We start from the raw sequence: 20,953 nt of genomic DNA on the forward strand, positions 1-20,953 counted from the left end.
TGGCTTTAGCTCATCCAGTTAGCAATGCAGAAAATAGTTTTGGGTACATAGTCTAATCAATTTGTCCATAAAAAAAAATCTGACCTAATTTCTCATCTTTGTCCATGGTTTATGATTCTCGCTCATCCACGCACTCCCTTGGTTGATTTTCTGCAGGATCGTCAGGCTGGTCAGCTACCACACAACTGGTCTGATTCATTGATGAACTGACGTAGAGTGATTGCGAAACAGCAGGTGCGTTACTAGCTTGTGCACATCCATTGCTCGATGAAATGCCGCTGTAAGCTTGTCCAAGTTTGTGCTTCCCATAATACCACTCCCCTCGTCATCGCCATGTTGCTTACCATGGCTAAGTAATCTTCACATGACATTCAATATTGCCATGGACACATAACATAACAAAGCTGTTAATTTCCCATGATTAGGAGATGTCCGCATGACAGATTGGCAATCTTGGTGTTTGTAGCAAGCAACGCACAATCATGTTACTAGAGGAATTTCCATGCTCTTTTCAGTATACCTCATATATAGTCTCCAATTTTGCCTCGGGCACTTCTGAGTTCTAAATATGTCTGGGCTAGTGTGCTTTCCGCTTAAGGAAAAATGTGGCAATTTTCCTTGCAGAAAATGTGTAATTCTCTTATAAAATCAAGCCATCCCTGATATTTCATTCTGGGTGAGTTGCAAAGCTGCCACTGCCAAGTTAGCAATGTATAACTTTGAACAATGCGTGTTGGTACATGTCTCTATATTTGTACAAGAAATAGAGTACTGGGCTTATTCTAAATAGGAGTAATTTGTATAAGGAATGTGAGTTTCAAGATCTTTAGTATCATGAATGAAATTTTTGACAAAAATGTATATGTAGCTGAGGAATACACATTAGCAATGCAGACTTAAAAAAATAAAATAGATTTAAATGTGATGTGTGTGCATATAAACTAAGAGCAAAAGAAAAACATGAAAAATGCTTAGTATTGAGCTTGGCAATAGAAAAAGTGGTACCTCATGGTACCACCCCAAGGACCGTAAAATTGTTCTTTTATAAAACTGAAGCCTTGCCACATTGTCACTTTCAGGGAATATAGTTAATTACATGATCTACAGAATTCAGAATGGCATAGCCGTTGTTATTACAGATTTCACATGATCTCTACTCTCCACACTAGAAAGAAGTTGACTATGTAATGATGGTACAATAGTTACAGTATGCTATGAGCTTTGGAAACAGAACGTGTAATAGATATGTATTTTTATCACCACAATCAAATGTGCATACAAATTAATAATTATACACCACTCTTTATAATTAAATACGGGTTCTCATATTAGGCCCCATACAAACATTACATGGTTTACACACAACAAAGCACACATTAAAGTGGTAACGTTCTACAGAAAACGCTGATAGTCCAATCATATCTGGAAGCAAACTTAATTTCACACATGACAAACTGGTTTAGCTATCACTAGATGGATGGCCAACAGACTGGTCTCCATAATCAAGGAAGCTAACCTTTTATTTAAATATTCCATATGTATATATATAAGCAGATCAACACTGACGAAAGAACTCATATATTAGTACTAATACGCAGAAAAGTTTTCTTTTTTTTTTCAATATACATGGATGGAAGCAGTGGATGGGCATTGTGAAATATGCATGTATTGATGGGTAATATAATGGTATGTGGCATATATATGGTACTAGAATGGGTGTACGGTGGAATACTATCAAGTAAGGTAAGTTTTTTTTGTTTTGTTTTTTTTTTTTTTTTGCATTGAATTAAAGGTAGGTGTTTGGCTAGCACGTGGTGAATATATGGCAGATGAGCTAGCTAGCAGAGGGCATTGCCAAAATGGCAAGAGAAGTCACGTGGCATGTCATGGATGCATGGAAAGCTGAGAATGGATTGATGAGCTCGGCCATGATTCACCTGAGGTAGCTCATCACCGGGGCGCGCTCGTTGAAGGAGGCAAACGGCAGGGGAAGCTTGGATTTATAGCTGGCGCTGTGCATGGTGGATGAGTCGTCGTCCCAGATGAGCTTCCGCCACCATGCCCTCTCCCCGCTCACCTCCACCACCTGGCTTGAATGTTCTTGGCGGAGGCGTGGGAGACGGCGTAGGCTCCAGCACCCGCGGACATGGAGCTCCTTCCACGCCGGTGCGGATATGGCGGCGTTGACATCATCGCGGAGGTGCTGCAGTAGTGGCAACTCCTGGAGGCGCATCCTTTGGAGGCTAGGGAGCTGATAGTTGATGGGTTGCTCACAAGGATGTTTTTGGTAGAAGATTGTCTTGAGGTTGTAGCAGAATAGGATGTCGAGTGTCGTGAGGCTTGGTAGTGCAGACTCACGTGGCATGATGCGCTCCAGTCTTGGGCAGTACTCCAGGTGCAGGTGCTTCACGGAATCGAAGTTCGAAGTATCACTGTACTCCAAAGGTTTGTAGAAATGAATTAGACTTTGGAGCTGAGACACTCGAACATTTTGTAGAGATTCCCCCATGGAATATGCATATTCTAAAACATGCTTCATGTGATGGCATGAGCGAAGCTTGCAGTCCTCCAACTTGTTAAAGGAGCTCAGATTAGTAAGGCAGGAGACATAAATATCATCCGTCAAAGAAATCGATTTGGCAACTTGTAGAAGAGAACATAAACCATAGGGATACCGATTCGTTGCAGACATCTCCACATGACGCTTGGTTTGGCGAATGGGAGGCGCAATGGATATCACTGAAAATTCATCCGTCATATAATGATGGTACACATCATCATAAGGTGATTTCTTATTTGCTAGTTTCGTCAGCTTGTCGGCCAGCATGTCTTGTTCATCTTCCAACCTCCTAATATTGGCCTTGCATGGGGCAATTTGAACATAGAAAGCTCTGAAATACGCTCCATCTTCTACTAACTCTCTGGTGTTGTCGTTGAAGCTGTAAAACAGTCTAGAATCTTCTATGCAAACATGAGCAATATTTTTTTTGATATTTGCAACTTGATCATCATAATGATTACCATTTCCTTGTGCACAATAATCCAAGCAAAACATATCAGGGAATCGTTGTAGCTTATGCCAAGGAAACCGACTCAAGGATGAAACACCCATGAGAAGCAATTGCCTAAGCTGAGGTAGATTAGGGATCTCTGCTGGGAGCTCCTTGATAGCTGTAGCTGACAAGTCCAATTCCTCCAAAGCACCAAGTTACCTCAACTCCACATGCTCTAGCTTTCTACATCCTTGTAGTGACAAGCGCCTTATGTGAGGTGCATTGATAAGCAAGAATGACTTTAGAGTAGGGTGCATAGCTATTCTAATCTCGTCCATTAATTTATTGTTGTCGATGAGCTTGATCGACTGAATGCTCTGCATATCTTTGAACATATTCTTTGGGAAATATTTGATTTGAGTTCCACTGACCTCAAGCTTTATCAGACTGGACAATGCAATGACAGAAGTTGGTAACTCCAGAAGATTGTCGCATTTGACTAGCACAAGCTCTTGAAGAAGTGGCATGTTCTGAAAAAGGACACATTGGAAAGAGTTTATACCTGAATAGGAAAGGTCAAGGTAGAGTAAGTTGATCTTTGTGTTGCTATCTTCTTGTGAGGCTGTTCTCTCACTACTAGAGGAGCTGGATAAATTTGTAAGGTTATAGCAGCCTCTTAGTGAAAGAAATTGAATGTTCGGGAGACACCAAACTGAATGAGGGACTGATTCCAGTGGAGTATAAGAGAGATCAAGAACAAGAAGACTAGGAAGCTTTGGCAAGACATGGTCGAGCTCTGTAAACCAATTTGATTTATTAGAGCAACCTCTTAGAATAAGTGATGTCAGACCATTGGGTTCCTCCTTGCTTAGCCAGTTTCTTGAAACATGCCATCCTCGATCCTCCATTCCCTGCTTGCAATCCAGCTTAATCCATCCAATCTTGTTCCGCAACCACTCATGAAATATTCTGTCTTGAGTGTGATGCTCTACAATGAGACAATGATATGCTAAGAAGTGTGCAGCAGTTTCAGTAGGCTCGTCAGTTTCAGTTGTTGGAGAAAAGGGTAACTTGAGCAATGAATAATCTTGGAATGTTTGGAGGATGATGTTCCCAACTTGATATACATCATCATGGTGTGTGATGCCCATATTGTGGATCATGTTCTCCTGAGCTGCTCTTGGTGAATTGCTAGCAGTAAGGAAGCCTTGGGCAGCCCAGTGACGAATAAGCTCTTCTTTGGTAACATTAACACCATTGTTCTTGTCTGCATTAGGTGGCTCATGACGTTGAGGAAACAGAAGCAAGGCATAGTGAAAACACCGGAGGGCAACGCGGTGCCAGTGCTCCACGTCATCCTCCTGCCCCACTGCCTTGGAGATGTCCTTGGCTGATTGGTGCAGCGCAGAGATGATAAGAACCATGATATCATCATCAGAGAATGACTCATACACTCTATCGTCTTCTGACTTGCTCTTGCTACAGACTTCTCGGGAGGTGGCGGATACCACCCATTCAGACTCTGACCATCCAGGAGCAGGAGGAAGCCCAAACTCGTTTGTGAAAGTACCGGGCTTGATGGGCTCGTACAGGTTCTCAACCACAAGCAGGTACCTCGTACTGGACAGTGTGGCGTTGATCCGAGGAGGCATCTTCCTAAACAAGTACCTATACATGTCCTCATCATACCCGTTCTGATCACCCCAGGAGAAATAGTGTTTCTCCTCCATGCTTTGCTTGAGCCTGTGGTATTCTTGGTCGAGCAGCCCCAGCTCCTGTGCCACCGCGGCGACCAGCTGCGCCTCCAATCTCATGACGAAGCTGCTTCCTCCTCCCACTCGTTTTTCCTCTGGATTGATCAGCGACACCTTGATTACTTGATCAAAGGGTATGTTACGGGGAAACACATCCAGAGCGAGCCTTGATATGGCCCGCGTGAAGGAAGCTGCCGGCCCAACCCCAACATTCCAATGCACGTAAGAATCCCGGTCAAATTTATCCGCAAGTTTTGAATATTCGTCAGTGTCACGGTAGCCACCTAGCCTGGCGAGATAGAAGCGAGTTAATTAATTAGTACTGTGCAATTTAGTATAGTTGATTTATTAGTGCTGAACGATATTTACTGTTTTCTATTCACATATATGCATGCGTGCGGCCGGCTGCAGGCCAGATATGATTCAGCAATATATATATCCACTGCATGCATATATATATGTATATGTATATATATATGCAAAGCACCGTACGTCCGTTGGCCCGTTTCGTGCATGTGTGCTCGCTTAGCAGCCTTGTCTACGTAAACAAAATAATAATAACTAGGTAACCCGCGCATATTTGCACAACTAGCATTATTATTTTTTTCTCATATAATAGCTTAAAGAATTTCATATTTTATTATAGAACATATTAAAATGGCAATATAATTTTAAATTATGTACTAACTTGACTCTACACTTTTTTTTCCAATACTCCTCATTTTTTTAATTCCTAATTTCAGTTATTTATAAATTGTATTCCTATATAGACTCTAGACTCTTCTCCCAATCTTGTTTTTTCAAAAAAAAAATAAATTTTAGTTATTTATAAATTATATTTCTATATGGACTCTAAACTCTACTTATAATTTTTATTATTCTTTAACTCCAACTTTCAATTAATTGTAAATTCCTATATGGACTCTACTCTTTCAATTTTTCTTATTTTTAATTCCAAATTCTATTATTTCTAATTGTATTTCTATATGGATGCTAAACTCATCTTCAATATTTCTTATTTTTAGTTCCGAACTTTAGTTATTTATAAATTATATTCTATATGGAGTATAGACTTATCTGTCAACATTCTTTTTTTTTAATTTCCAATTGTAATTATTTCTAAATTGTATGGACTCTAATCTTCTCTTCGAATATTTCTTTTTTTAATTCCGAATTTTTTCTATTTTAAATTGTATTTCTATATTGACTCTATTTTTCCCTTTTTCTCCGATTAATGTGAGAATTTTTAGGCCGTAAAAGCGAACATGGTGACTTCTTTTTCTATTAATTTAATAATAATAATAATAATAATAATAATAATAATAATAATAATAATAATAATAATAATAATAATAATAATAAAGTGGTGGTAGTAGTAGTAGTAATAAGGAGCCAGCTACTCAAATTCTACATTCTACAAATATACAGTAGAACCTCTCATAGCATTTTTTATGCCCAAAATAATTATGATGAGTCCAAGATAAACTGTAATATGTGTTTTACGTGCATATATAAAAAAACCAACTCGCGCGCTTATACGGCCAAAAGACAACACTATGTACAAGCTCGGATTTTCACTAGCGTTGATTTTGGGACAACCAACGAAAAATAATCCATCCGATCTTGTTCTGCATCGGCATATTTGCAAATGAAAAATAATTTATGAATAAAACTTTTATATACGTGTTCTTAGAGGCTGAAAAATAAACTTCGATAAAAAAAACCCTAAAACTAACTCCAAATTTAATGTCGAAAATTCAAATTTTGGCTGGTAAGTATAAACATAAGCGAAAAAATGAGGCCCTTGGACAAGGTATACTTATTTGAATTTGAAACAAGAACATATATACTCCCTTCGTCCCAAATCGCGTCCCCTTTTATGAAAATCAAACTCAGTAGCTTTTGATTAATAATTATACTAACTATATTCATGCTAAGTATTATGTATGTTATATTATTATATTTATATTTTGAAGTACTTTAATGTGATGCTAATTTCATATTATGCTAATTTCATATTAGTTGAAAACATAACATAGAATAAATTATATATTGATCAAAGTATGTTATTGATGATCGTATAAAAATTTATAATTTAGGACGGAGGGAGTGTACTTAATGATGAGCCTATATGTATTAATATCGGTGGGTAGATTTCAAGCATTGAATCAAAAGATCTTTGCACTCGGGCGCATCTCACATGAATACATTATGGTTTTGCCCATTTGCCGTCCAATTGCAGTGAGCAGGGGCGGATCCAGGAACAAAAAAAAATTGGGGGCTCAGTTCCACAGTTTCTTCAATCTCCAATCATTTAGGGACCTTTAGTTTATCATTCATGGTGAAAAAATTGAAGGGGTGTTCCGGGGGTATCCATGGGTCTTATGGGTGTAGGGGGGACTTGAGTTCCCCTGCACCCACATTGGATCCGCCCCTGGCAGTGAGTATTAGTTATTATAAACTTATAATAAAGAAAGCTTGTGAGGCTAATTAGTTGTGCCTACTGCCTGCCTAATATAAAAATCCTCTAAAATTTTACTATCAGTTCAAAATACTACCGAGATATTTTAGATAAACTATATGAAGATTCATATTATTAGATTCACAATTGATTGTAGTTCTATAATATTTATTGTAGTTTTTTTACATTATAGTTGTCAATGTTATATATAGGAGTATAATAACTTGATTCCTAAAAATGAATGTAGGACACTGAAATGACAAATCGCTGAAATGGTGACGATTTTTTTTCTTAAAATCAAGGTACGGGAATTGGGAAGCTTTGTTTAGTCACTCAAGTTTCAACCGGGTCAATTTGGTCCCTAATGTTATTATATTTAACACGAAAAGCTTTTTTTTAAAAAAAGACATCATGTGAACCCACGGGGCCTCGCTTGGCTATTGGCTATATATTAAGTTCAGGCCTGTTCACTTTGATGGTATTTTCAACCTTATCAAATTTTGTTAAAGTTACCAAAAAAATAGCTACATTTCGTTTGCTACCAAATTTTGAACTATATAAGAAATCCTGCCAAAATTTGGCAAGTTACCAGAATTTTGGTAAGGTTTTTTTTCATCAAAGTGAACATGCCCTTTATTTTGGCCCAGTCAGGCAGTCATAACAATATGTTTCTTGTGATTTAGGAAAGATCTTTGAACTAAAATCATCTATGTAAAAATTAATCTTTGATTTGCGACAAGTTTTTACAAAAAAAAAATGGCAATATGAAGATCAATTTTTCTGTACAGTTTGATTTGCATAATCTAATCAACTCCCATGAACTTACCTTCTGTGTCCGCATTGTAGTAGGAAAAATAGTTGCATTAGGCCCTTCACAGTGCTCCTATGTGGAGGGGGTGCTATGTCTACGTGGAGAGAAAACAAGGTGGGACCCATAGCTACGGTGGGTTCTTCGCTTCTCAACAAAGGAACGAGGTGCTCGGCCAAAAAACCAGGCGCAGGGCCCACTCGACGACGAAAAAAGAACGACGCAGCTCATGCGTCGACGGATGCCGCCGCGAGCAGATCGGCCGCCGCCACCACCATCGCTCGGAACCCGACGCCGTCGGGGAGCTCGTAGCTGCGCCGCCAGGGAGAGCCGGAGGCTGCCGCCGGGGAGCTCTCAGCTGCGCCGCCGGGGAAGCCTGAGGGCGCCGTTGCCGCTCCACGTCGCGACGACCCTGCCGCTGCTCCCGTCGTCGTCTTCGTCCGACATCGGTGGTCGAGGGCGCCGCCACACGGCCGTCTTCCCGCCGCCGCCGTCTTCCAGATCCGCGCCGCGCCGCCGTCTTCGAGGGCGCCGCCGCACGGCCGGAGGACGCCGCCGCCGCCGCCCGGCCCGGAGGAGAGGAGAGCCGGCGCCAGCGGAGGGAGGAGGGGAGCCGGCGTCGGCGAAGGGAGGAAGGGATTTGGGGGAGGAGAAGGATTTGGGAGAGGAGAAATTTGGGGATTTGCCGGTTTGGGGGTAGTTGGGGATTTGTGGGTCCCACTAGCAGATATTTGTGGGTCCCACTCAGTGCTTGCACTGTGAAGAGAGGGTTTTCATCCTAGCTGTCATCTTGTGGTGGGTGCTTGCACTGTGAAAGGCCTTATAGAATTAACCGTAATAGCTTTGAAAATGCAGTTTAGGCTAGCAAAGTAAAAAACAAGAAGATATCATAATAGCTCATCACATTATAAAATATTAACGTTTCGCCACTTGATTCATACTCATTCGATGCTTCTCTAAAATAGAGAAGGAGAGAATTTAATGATAACATCTCGAGAAGGTATATATGTACATACAAGAAAGTTACATACCAGAATTTTTCATGCTTCAAACGCTCACACCATTTGTGGAAGAAAAGTGTTCGTCCCATTAGATACAATTATTTATGGTAGAAAACCACGGTATCCACAAGACCTGTATGCACCAAAAGTTATTTGAATTAGTCGCGGGAAGTGATTACAACATATTTTTGCATTGGAAGATATAGACACTTTTCTTATATGTAGAACCCTCTTTCATTTTGTAAACCTTAAAATTATGCATAATAATCTATTGAAGAGGATCACTCCATTCAACATGTTTATCTTAATTTAACTAATTAGATGCTCGTATAGAATTCTACTTGTTAATCCTAGATGGGTAAAATAACTAGAAATTCCTATATATTCCAACATTAGTCGAGAAAACAAATATTGCAAGTGGAGGGTTTTTTTTTTTTTTTTTTGCAAAATTTCTACACCTTGAACGGTACTAGAGTAGGCATGTATTTTTTTTTTCTTTGGCCTTTTTTCTGTACTAGTTACTATGCACAAGGTTTTAAATGAAATGTAAGAGAAGAACGATGTGCAGGTTGCAGAGAAATGAATGATTGAATAGTTAGCTGGAGTATGTGGGAATGGAAGTGCAAGGGAGCCTGCCATTGCACCAGTATCTCATAATTGTAGAGGAGCAGGGAATGAACAGAATTTCTATAGATGGCACAAGCAAGCAAAGAATGATATTCTCTACAGAAGTAAAGCTAAAGACCAGGTATGTCGGAAGCAAAGAACCGTACTCTGCATGCTTAAGGAAATAAAGAAAAGAAACAAAGGGGATAACTTGCTGTAAGGATTAAAAGCCCAATTAATGATTAGCCGGGCCATGTCTTGTAGCAATCTTTCCCAACAATATGACTATGACTAAGATAATTGTGATGGTTAACCGGTGTAGCAAGAGTTATATATTTTTTACCTCACCTAGACACATAGTGTTAACCAACCTGTAGTTACCTGAATTCTTTCGTATTTAATTAGACACTCCTTGCCAAAACATAATTTAATGCAGCTTCTAAAAATTCTATCACCTGTGTTCTTTCGTATTTTATATCATGAAATAATCTCCTAGAATAATTCAATGATGTTGTATTGATGTAGTCTATCTATATACTTTTCCACGTATTATTTGGTTGAGGTATAGAAGAACTGAGAAAGCATATTTAGTGTGCATTGGAATATGCATGAGTGTACAAATACTCGTAAGGTTGACATTTTTTTCTTTTTAAGCTAAACATTTAAGAAACTTTTAATGGTCAAAAGTTTCAAAAACCTAAAAATCAAATACTTTTTGACCGGAGGGAGTAACCAAGTCAGCGCATGCCACGTCTACCTACCTGAAAGTTCATAATTACACCCTATGGGTTCTAGATTAAATATACAAGAACAGAAAAAATGCAAGATTTGCGTCCATTTTAGCATATAGGTTTGTGTTTCCTACCTTTGGTTATTCTCAATAAATGCAAGGTTTTCTTCATATTTTGCCACATTTTCTTGTTTAAATTTCCTACACCATTCATCTTAGTTTTTTCATCCTACTTAGCCAATCAACACCTTGGGGCTTCATGCATGTAAAAGTAACTTTGATAGTTTACAGCCCCTACTACTGCATCATTTTTTCCTTTTGCTGAATGATATAGTGTTTATTACCTCTTCTTTGTTTGTTCCTTAGGGTGAAACGTCGAACGGTGAACAATTTGGGAAAAAAATATAGTAATTGCTTCTTTCACCAAGACAACAGTAATAGCAGCCCTCAATCTGATAATGGCTTGTTCGTATAATTCGTCTCCGCTTGAAAAGCTCCTGCTAGATGCTCATGAGAAAATGGAGAAAAGAAAAGAAATGAAGCAATAAATCCTTTGGTACACAGTTTTCAAACTGGCAGAATGTGGAACAAGAAAAGAGATACTTACTTACCTGGCAAAGCTGATTTGGCAATGTAATTTACACTTCGAGAAGAGTACAAACAACGAACAGTTTGAAAGATATCAAAACAGGATCGGAAACCAATTTTTTAAAACTTTTTTTTTGTTTTTTTCATCAATAACAACAGATAGAAACTAATATGGATGGAATGGAACTAGTAGACGAGTTTTTTTTTTTTGAGTGGTTGATATAGACAACGGTCTAAATGACAAACAACGAACAGTTTGAAAGTTATCAAAACAGGACCGAGAAACCAATATTTTTAAAAACATTTTTTGTTTTTTTCATCAATAACAACAGATAGAAACTAATGTGGATGGAATGGAACTAGTAGACGAGTTCTTTTTTTTTTGGAGTAGTTGCTATAGACGAGGGTCTAAATGACAAACAACGAACAGTTTGAAAGATATCAAAACAGAACCAGAAAACCAATTTTTTAAAACTTTTTTTGGGGTTTTTTCATCAATAACTACAGAAAGAAACTAATGTGGATGGAATGGAACTAAACTAATGTGGATGGAATGGAACTAATAGATGAGTTTTTGTTTCTTTTTTTGTGGAGTGGTTGCTATAGACAAGGGTCTAAATGAAGGCTTAAGAGAAGAACGATGGGTTGCTTGCAGTGAAAATGAATGGCTAGCTAGGAAGGAATGGCATTGCAAAGGGAGCCTGCCATTGTAGTAGTCTCTCATATTTGTAGATGAGCAGGGCATCAACAGAACAGGACATTGTCTAGGTGACACAAGCAAGATAATATGTCGGAAGCAACGAACCTATGGCCTATAATGCTAAAAGAGATAAAGAAAAAGAAAAGGAGAAAAGAAACAGAAGGGGTAACTTGTCATGTGTATCTAAAGCCCGTTTAATGTGATTAGGCAGGACCATGTCTCTATAGACTACATCAATCTTTGTAAGTGATCATAAGCAGAATAACAGCAACGGTTAATCGGGAGGCAAGAGTTTTTTTTTTTCCAGCTACCTGAGTTTTGTCATACACCTTCCGTTTCTTAATATTTAACCAGTTTTAATTTTTCCATTTAAACTATGACACTATTAGTTACCTTTATATCGTTAAACCAAAGTGAACAAAAGTTTTTATTTATGTTAGTACATACCTTACTTTAATAACATAACATCATTTTTAGTACTTGTGTGTGTGTAATATCAAAGTTCGAAAATAAATAATGCACTGTGCACAGGGTGATCAATTCTTACGAAACAGAGATAAGAGTAGTATTTAATTTGACACTCCTTACCAAAATGCGCTTAAGTGTAAAAAGTACAATCTCAAGTGCAAGGCTTCGGCTATAACTGAAATTATATATCATGAAAGAATTTTCAAAACTGTTAATAATGTTATATTGTAGTATCTACATAAAATTTTACCTGTAAATTTGTCGTGTTTTTTCAGAAAACATTAGTTGTGTTATTATAGATGAAGCGTTACATATTTCAGTTTTGCCATTGCTAAATTACCCTCGGTATATTTCAATAGTAGAATTAGTTTTGACATTTCGGTAGTGATGATAATATAAACTAGGTGATTCTTCTTCGCGTTTTGTTGCTGGAATTACTAAATAATTTTTAATATTTTTTAATAATCGAGCTAAGAGTAAAAAGAAAAAAATTAATGAAAAAAGAAAAAAAATAATGAAATAACAATCAAGTAGCAGTAAAAAGAAAAAAATAATAAAATAACAATCGAGCTAGGAGTAAAAAAATAATGAAATCTAGGATTTATCAGTACTTTTCATGAAACATAGTGAATGATGATGTGATATCCTTCTTTCTTACGCCAGCCAAGTAGCAATTAGAAAACCAATCAATTTTCCTTAGAAAACCAATCAATTTTCCTTACACTACGACAATTCACTTGAACTACCAACATCACGAGTGACTCATGCCAGTCGTATATGCGTCATTTCTCCTCATCCTTGTCTCTAATTGTTAATTACTCGCTACCCGTAGTAGACCTTGAGTAGGATTTAAGCATGGGTTCCGAACCGTCTACTTCTCCTTATCCTTAGGGTGAGTACAATAGAGCGATAGCAGCAGGCTATACAAATGCCACGTCAGTTTTGATGCTGAGCTGGCGAAGTCAAAGTTAGAGAGAGAGCGTACGCGAGCGACTAATTAGTCGCCGGCATCTCGCGCGTTCCAAGACACATCCACATTAATATTAGTCTTTTGCACTCTATACGGCTCACACCGACGTCCTGATGCTGCTCTTGTGATCGACAGTGCTGGTATTTTAGATATGAGATTAGAAAAGGAGAAGAAACTTTTTAGGGAATTGTATGCTCACAATGCTATCGGTCGTTGTTGTACATATGCTATAGTTTGGCTGATTTGGCGAATTTTGGAGCCAGTAGTTTATTCTTCTATTAAACTTGTTTTAACAACAAGTTTAATAGTATAACCAGCTACTAGCTCCAAATCATTTATAGTCAATTTAATAGCCAATTCATACAATAGTTAGCTACAAATATACATACACGTTACTAATTGGTCACACATGTCATACACACACAACGTTTTGGAGTTCGTGCTGCAGCTGGCTACAAATCTGTAGCCTGCTTCTTTTCTCTCTCCTCTCTTATCTTCTCCGTATAAGTTTGTAGTCGACTTATAGCTTATTATTGTACCTGCTCTAATGGAAATTTAAGAGAGAGATCACTCCGCTGAGTAAACGAGACAGAAGATTTGGATAAATATGTCGTATCCTATTTAAAATAGAGGCAACGAACCGATTCAGGTATGTCATACCCTATTTAAAATAGAGGCAACGAACCACCAATCCATTAGAGCTTATTTAATAGTATATCCAACAACTCGCTCCAATTAATTTATAGCCACCAATCCATTTGAGCAAGTTTAATATTTAATAGTATATCCAACAACTCGTTATCCAATCATTTATACAATAGTTATTTATAAGCATATATTACACCATTAATATATAGTCCTACCTCTCATATACACACAACATATTAACATCTGTGCTGCAATATAAGTCGTTATTTATAAGTTATTTATAAGCATATATTACACTATTAATAGTTATTTATAAGCATATATTACACTATTAACATATGGTATTAATATATGATCCTACCTCTCATATATACACAACACATTAACGTCCGTGCTGTAGCTGGCTATAAATCTATAGCCCGCTTTCATGATATTGAAGTCCGTTCTTAGCCCGCTTCCGCTTTCTTGTTGCCCGCTTCTCTCTATTCTGACGCTAGTCGAAAACCAACGCTTTAAGACGCTATCGGAGACTAGCGATTTCTATTGCTGCGATGCTTAATATGCCCGCAACTTCTATTGCTGCAATGATGATTGGAAATTGCAAGTGGTAGTAACTTACACAGCAAAAGAATAGGAAATGCAGCAAAGATAATAACTAGCTTGCACTGAACCTCACACTTCTGAAAGAGACTCTTGATGTTTCAACTATCTACGAGAAAATAATCACTAGGTGATCAAGCAAGTGATTATATGTCAGGCACAGCACACAAATAAACCCAACATGACTAACTTCTACTGTCCGTGAAGTTCTAACCATTTAAGCAGGGGTACCAAATCATCATCTGCAGGGAGCATAGGCGACATTAATCTCCTATTATACACTCAAAAAACATAAAAGCCCAAGTTCTCGAAAAAGGAAAAAAGCAGCCGCCAAAATGGCCGCGATAAGACGTCAAAATCAAAGGCTTATGTTGTGTCTCATGTCTCCCTTCGGGACCTCCGGCGTGGGGCAGCAGCTCCATCCTTCTCTTCCTCTTCCTTCTCGTCCTCCTTGTCACCGCTGCTTCCAGCTGCTTCGGACTCGGTAGACTTTGGTTTTTTGACCTCGGCTACGGGCTTCACAGGAGCCTAGGGAATGCAAATCTTACGATCAGCCATTGTTGTTTAACTATCAAACGAGGAGAGCGGAAGCATATGTATGTTGGGAGAGTAACTTACCGCTGGCTTCTTGCCGCCGAACAGGATCCTGAAGAGCACAGTCACAAAGACGACAACGATGGAGACCAGAATTCCAATGGTGATGTTGGGCTGCTTCTCTCCCTTCTCAATTACATCCTGTGAAGGGAAGACGAAGGTAAGATGTCACCTTCCAGAAGGATAAACCTAACAGCTAGTAATCCACCGTAAGAGCTTTGAACACAAAAGAAGTCACAGAGGATAGAAATTCTTACAATGATCTTAGTCTTGTAGGGTTCCAAGAATGGAATGTCAGCGAGTTTGTACAGAACGTCAAAGATCTTCTTCTGCAATGTGCATGGCAACTCAGTTAGTCACAACATGAAGCCAGTATATTCTACATGTTGATGGATAAACTAACAAACATACAGCAGAGGAATATTGGAAGAATATATTACCTGGAACTCAGAAAGACCATCACCTGCTGCCGCTGCTGCCTCCTCAGCCTTCTCCTTCTCCTTCTCTACTTCGTACTTGGGCTTCCAAGTCTTCTCCAGGATAGAAGTGGCAACCTTCTCATCATCAGCGATCAAAATGTTGTCAAACAGGATGCCATCTTGCATCGTCCAGATCTCAATCCCAATAGCGGCAATCGGATCAGAGTCAGGCTTGTCAAGCTCAAAGTACTCAGGGTTGGGGATCTCTTGGGGCTTCCAGATTCCTTTGTAGTTGGGGTTGTCGATAAGAGGCGCATGCCACTTGCCCTTGTAAGCAGGGTTCTGCTTCATCGGCCTCTTCCACTCACCACAACCAGGAGCCTCTTCACACTTGGGGTTGTCAATCTTTGGTGCTTCCCATTCTCCATCCTCCTCATCATCCCAGTCTTCAGGCTTGTTAGCCTCCGGATCATCAATTTCCTCTGGCTCATCATCCAGCCACCCCTCTGGCTTTGTGGCCTCTTCGTCCTCAATTTCCATGGGGGCATCCTCATCCCAGTCATCAGGCTTCACAGCATCTGGATCAGGGATTTTAGCTCTCTCATCCCAGTCTTCTGGCTTTTTGTCATCAGGATCAGGAATGGTCTTGGATGGGATAAGTGATGGCTCAAAATCATCAGCAGAAAGGAAGTTTGCCTTTTTCTTCTCTTCCCCATCAACCAAAATTCTCACCTCATTATCAGGCTTCAAGATAGCCGTGTAGACATGAGAGAGCTTATCATATGGGACAGAAGGTGGGAACTTGAGGTGGTGTTCAACATACTTGCCAGTCTTGGGGTTCTTGTGCTTAAGGATGAAATGCACCTTGTTAGTTGATCCACATTTGTCAGGACCAAACATAATAGTGTAAGGAGTCTCATTATCAAACTCCTTGGCATCCCATGCAGCATCCTGAGGACGAATGTACTTAAGATATGCACCTCCACACTCAAGGCCATTCTGAAGCCTCACTTCAAACTGCAGGACAACAGTCCCATCCTTCAAAGTAACAGGCTCATCAAGCTCCTTGATTATGGCATATTTCTTGGCCTTCTCACTAACAAGCAGGCCATAGTCTTCATGTCCATCACTCTTTTCGTGCTTCCATACACCTGCAAACCACAGTAAGTACATCACCATTTAAGCCATCTTATGTGCGCTATAAAGAACCAATTGAAAAAACATAAATTTTTAATTGAGGTAGAAAATTAGCGTAATCTTACACTGGCAGATAAAATGAAAAGTAGATATGTTTACTGCAAACTGTACAAGCTAGACATGCCTTTCAATTTCACGACTTAGCATATGGAGAATTTTTGAAGTAAAGATGAAAGAACAAAACGCCACAAGTGGCAACAGCATACATGACAGCTTTATTCATTTCAAAATTCAAATAACCTCATGTACCATCAGGTCAATACAGAAGGAATTACACAAAATGCTGTCCAGGGGAGCACGCGGGTGCCATTACGATATGTTCACGAGGAACAGGTAGCGAGGCTACTCATATATAAATAAGCTGGCAACGTCCACAGGATCAACATATACTACAAACTTTAAATGCAATTTAGTTAAAGCATATTTACGATAATCCTATAAGAGCAGGAACAAAATTAAAGTAAGCCACATCGCAACGGCTAGTTGATTATTAGCGTTGTGTGTACTAGTACTACCTAAGGGAAAAAAAACAGTGCAGCATGAAAAATTGACGTGTGCAGACGCTCACAGGGTCCACGACACAGACCAGCATATCGTGACGCCGCAATCGCATGAGCCTATTCACGGAATCACAGTCCCCTAAACTACAGATGTTAGTACTACTGATTAGCTAGCTGGTTAGATCCGATCTACCAAAAGATGAAATGCATCTGCTGGATCTCGACCATGTGTGCATCTGTGGATCTCGATGCGAACTATGCGATTGACACACTTATCATTCTCGCAAGGATGCGCACAAACCCAAACCGTCTCATGTTACAATCAAGCAAAGCAGAGCAAGAATCCCATGAACAGATCAGCATCCCCTGCAACCCCCCAAGCACACCCGCTAAACCCACAGATCTCGATGCGGCGGTAAGCATACCTTTGTAGTCGTCCTTCCCGGAGAGAACCCACCTCCCCTCGAAGCTCTCGTCGAACGGCTCGTAGAACAGCTGCAAGCACACACAGAAATCCAACACAAAAAAAAAAGCATCACAAATCTCACCCCCAAACCACCACTCCAAGCAAATTCTCCACCAAGGAAACCAAAAAAGAACTCGCCGCTTACCGGATCGGAGGCGCGGATCTGGACGAGCAGCGCGGAGAGCAGAAGCAGCGGCAGGAGCGCGCGCCCACCCACCATCCTCCTCCCGATCTCTCGCGAGATCCAGAAATTTCCAGAGAGGAGAAGAAGAACAGAGCTGCGTCTGTCTGTCTCTGTCTCTCTCTCTCTCTCTCTCCGCGGCTTGGGGGATGAAGAGAGGGGGGGGGGGAGAGGGTATAAGAAGAGGCGGAACTGGAGCGGATGGACGGCCAGGATGAGGGGGAGGGGGTAGCGGACGGCGGGGATCCGTCGATCGGGCCGTCGGGGCGGGGGGGCGACCGAGGAAACGGGCGTGGCGTGACTTGTTCCGGCCAATGAGAAGGTGCGCGACGTGGTGGCGGCCAATGGGGTGGCGCCACGTGGGACTGGTGACGCCTGGGCCAGAGGGGACGCCACGTCGGATGGGGGCTTCAACCGGCTGTGACTATGGAAGATCTCGGAAGGAAAAAAGAACTACTACTCCGATATAGGAGTACCAGTACCACCACGCTGTGCTCACGACCCGAAAAAAGAACGCTAAAATCGTCGAATATGTATATAGGAGTATATAAAAAGAAAAAGGATTATTTCATTAGAAATATTTATTGGCTTTTTAATATTTCGTTTTTAACGTTTTAAAAAATAAACCCTACAAGTCTACAACAAGTTACAAAATTTCAACCTTTTTACCGCACCACGACATAGATTGTAATGGCACTAACTGTACTGTTATGCATAAATAAATTAAAAGAGGGTGAATTTTTATTTAAAAATTTCAAGAAAATAGAAAAGAAACATATGACCCAAGTCTCCACATCCATATAAGATAGAGGGATTAATTAGCCGAAGTTCAAAAAAATAAGCTAAACGGCATATTTGTAAACGAAAAATAATTTGTGAATAAGACTTTTATATACGTGTTCTTAGCGATTTAAAAGCAAAGGCTGGAAAATAAACTTCGATGAAAATTCCTCAAAATCAACTCAAATTTAAGGTTGAAAATTTAAATTTTGGCTGATAACCATAAGCTTAAGTGAAAAAATGAGGTTGTTACTATGCTTTTTTTTCCTTTTGAGTTATTCTTTCAAGGAAAGATTAAATTTGCTCCGTTAACTTGGTTCAATTTTGGGCACTCAATTATAAAATTGTTCACTATTTGTTACAAATTTCTACATTTCATCCATGAGTACAAACTAGAGTAATTTTCGATGACAATGCTTATGTGGAGTCCACGTTAGCTAATAGTGATAACATCAACATACTCCAAAATGATGCTGGGGCGGTGAAACGTCATGTTTTTTGGGATGGAGGAAGTATTATAAAGAGATGCTATTCACCATGCTTCTCTCCTCTCGAGAGTTCTTCCGCATCCCCTCTATAGTGCTCTTTTCTTTCCTCCGGCCCCTCTCTCTCTCTTCTTCTCCGGTGGCTCACCGCCCTGGAAGGGATGGAGAGAGGTTCGACCCATCTACCCTACTATTAGTTGTAATTCTAGTCAGGTCTTCCCGTATGGGCGTATGGTCGTGGTTCCCATGTCGTTGTTTGTTGTCTTTTGGTTCCCGAAGTGGTTGTCGGCATTCAGTTTCCCTCGTCCTAGTATCACGGTGAGTTCCGCCGATTTCAGATCCGGTGACACTCGCCATTGGAGCTAGGTGTCTACTACGCGCCTTCACTGTGGGTTCATCCAATCCTCCGGAGTCAAAGGTAATACCGGTCTTACTTTCTTTCTCCGGTGTCCTCCTTCCAACGATGGCGGCCTTCTTCTCAACATGCGGCAAATCTCTCTCTCAAGACGTCTGAGGTTTTCAAGCTCCACCGAGATAGTTTCAACCTCCTTTGTGCGGAGGCCTCGTATAGGTTTACCTCTTGGTTTCTGCTGCAGATTGCTATGTTTTCCTTTGTTTTTTCGCTGGTCTAGTGGATTTGTTTGTCATCTTTGGAAGAAATTCCTTTTAGCCGATTACCTTCTTGTGCTCTGTTGGAATTCATACCATGGTTTGCCACCATCCAAACCTGCATGTGTGTGAGGCCCCTTTTGGGATTTCGTGGTGGCTTAATCATCTGCGGCTTATCTGGATCTACTCTCCACCAGAGTTGCGCTTTAGGATTTCATCGACAGCGAAGGCAAACAAAGGAAAAGGACTTGATTGATTTTCCAGTTTCTTGTTAGGTCCTCTTCTGCAAAATGTTGTCTTACAGTGTACTCCCTCCGTCCCACAAAAAATTCCCTTAATGACTAAAATGCCCTTAATAATTAAAAAAAGTAGTAAGAGAGAAGGTAGGTAAAAAATATTGAAGAGATAAAACTTCTCATTTTACGTGCTGAGAGTAGGTAGGATGGTAGAAGTCGGTTTTTTGTGGGACAAATTTCAAACTCTAGAAGTTGAGTTTTTTTTGGATGGAGAGAGTATTTTGCCCAGTCTTGAGGGGCTTCTTTGAGCACTGTATCTACTCCTGTACCATGTTATCCGTTTGGCCTTTGAATAAATGCATGAGTTATCAAAAAAATACTACAAAATAATAATAAACAAAACCAAAATTAATAATAAAAAAAAGAAAATACTGCAATCCACATGTCAACCTTGTCTCTTTTTCATATTTCTCTCCTATGCTCTACATATGATTTATTTTAAGGCCCTTATTTTAAATTACCAACTTATATATATAAACTTTGTATTGCATAATACAAAGTTTATATGTATGTATACAAAGTATATACAGACATATATATATACAACGTATATATATAAACTCTATGTATAAAAAAATTGACGTATAAAAAAGTACATGTGGATACAAAGCTGGTATATGTACGTATAAAAAACTAAAAAAAACAAAGAGGAACAAAAAAAAAAGAAACCTGCACTCTTCTCCTACGCCGTTCCGCCTCCCTCTCTCCGCACGCGCGGGTAGGGGGAGCGTGTGCCTAGGCGCATATTAGGTCTTTCCATTGCCGCCACCCCACTGCACCACGCGATTGAGGCCCACCAGACCTCTTCAGGGATCCCCGCCACCAGAGACACCCCTACCTCCTAATCACTCAGTCTACATTACCCCCGCTACCAACACCAACCCACCATGTGAGATGCCGATGTCACCTGCCTCTTCTGCCAGTCATCAGAAAGAGAAATATGCAAGATTTTAGTCCTAATTTTCTGCCGACTGTAATTTAGCAAATTCTTAATTTAAAACCAATTGGAGTGTTTATTGATGTTAAGGCTAAAAGTTGAACACACAGATGTTTTAGGCCAATACAAGTGTTTTTTTTTTGGACAAAGCAACAGAACTGT

General features: G+C 39.9%; 1 protein-coding gene and 1 pseudogene across 1 annotated transcript; both read right to left on the reverse strand.

Moving 5' to 3' along the window:
* Nucleotides 1-1,651: 1,651 nt before the first annotated feature.
* Nucleotides 1,652-11,586, reverse strand: LOC127770077 (uncharacterized; annotated as a pseudogene).
* A 2,779-nt stretch (nt 11,587-14,365) lies between these two features.
* Nucleotides 14,366-17,832, reverse strand: LOC127770485 (calnexin homolog). The gene is made up of 6 exons (XM_052296223.1): nt 17,649-17,832; nt 17,463-17,532; nt 15,362-16,491; nt 15,179-15,250; nt 14,946-15,062; nt 14,366-14,855 (listed from the first exon to the last, which is right to left on the reverse strand). The coding sequence occupies exons 1-6, from the start codon at nt 17,721-17,723 to the stop codon at nt 14,706-14,708; spliced, it is 1,614 nt and encodes a 537-aa protein (XP_052152183.1). The 5' UTR covers nt 17,724-17,832; the 3' UTR covers nt 14,366-14,705.
* Nucleotides 17,833-20,953: the final 3,121 nt, after the last annotated feature.

Source organism: Oryza glaberrima, chromosome 4 (assembly GCF_000147395.1).
Source record: "Oryza glaberrima chromosome 4, OglaRS2, whole genome shotgun sequence".
Classification (NCBI taxonomy): domain Eukaryota; kingdom Viridiplantae; phylum Streptophyta; class Magnoliopsida; order Poales; family Poaceae; genus Oryza; species Oryza glaberrima.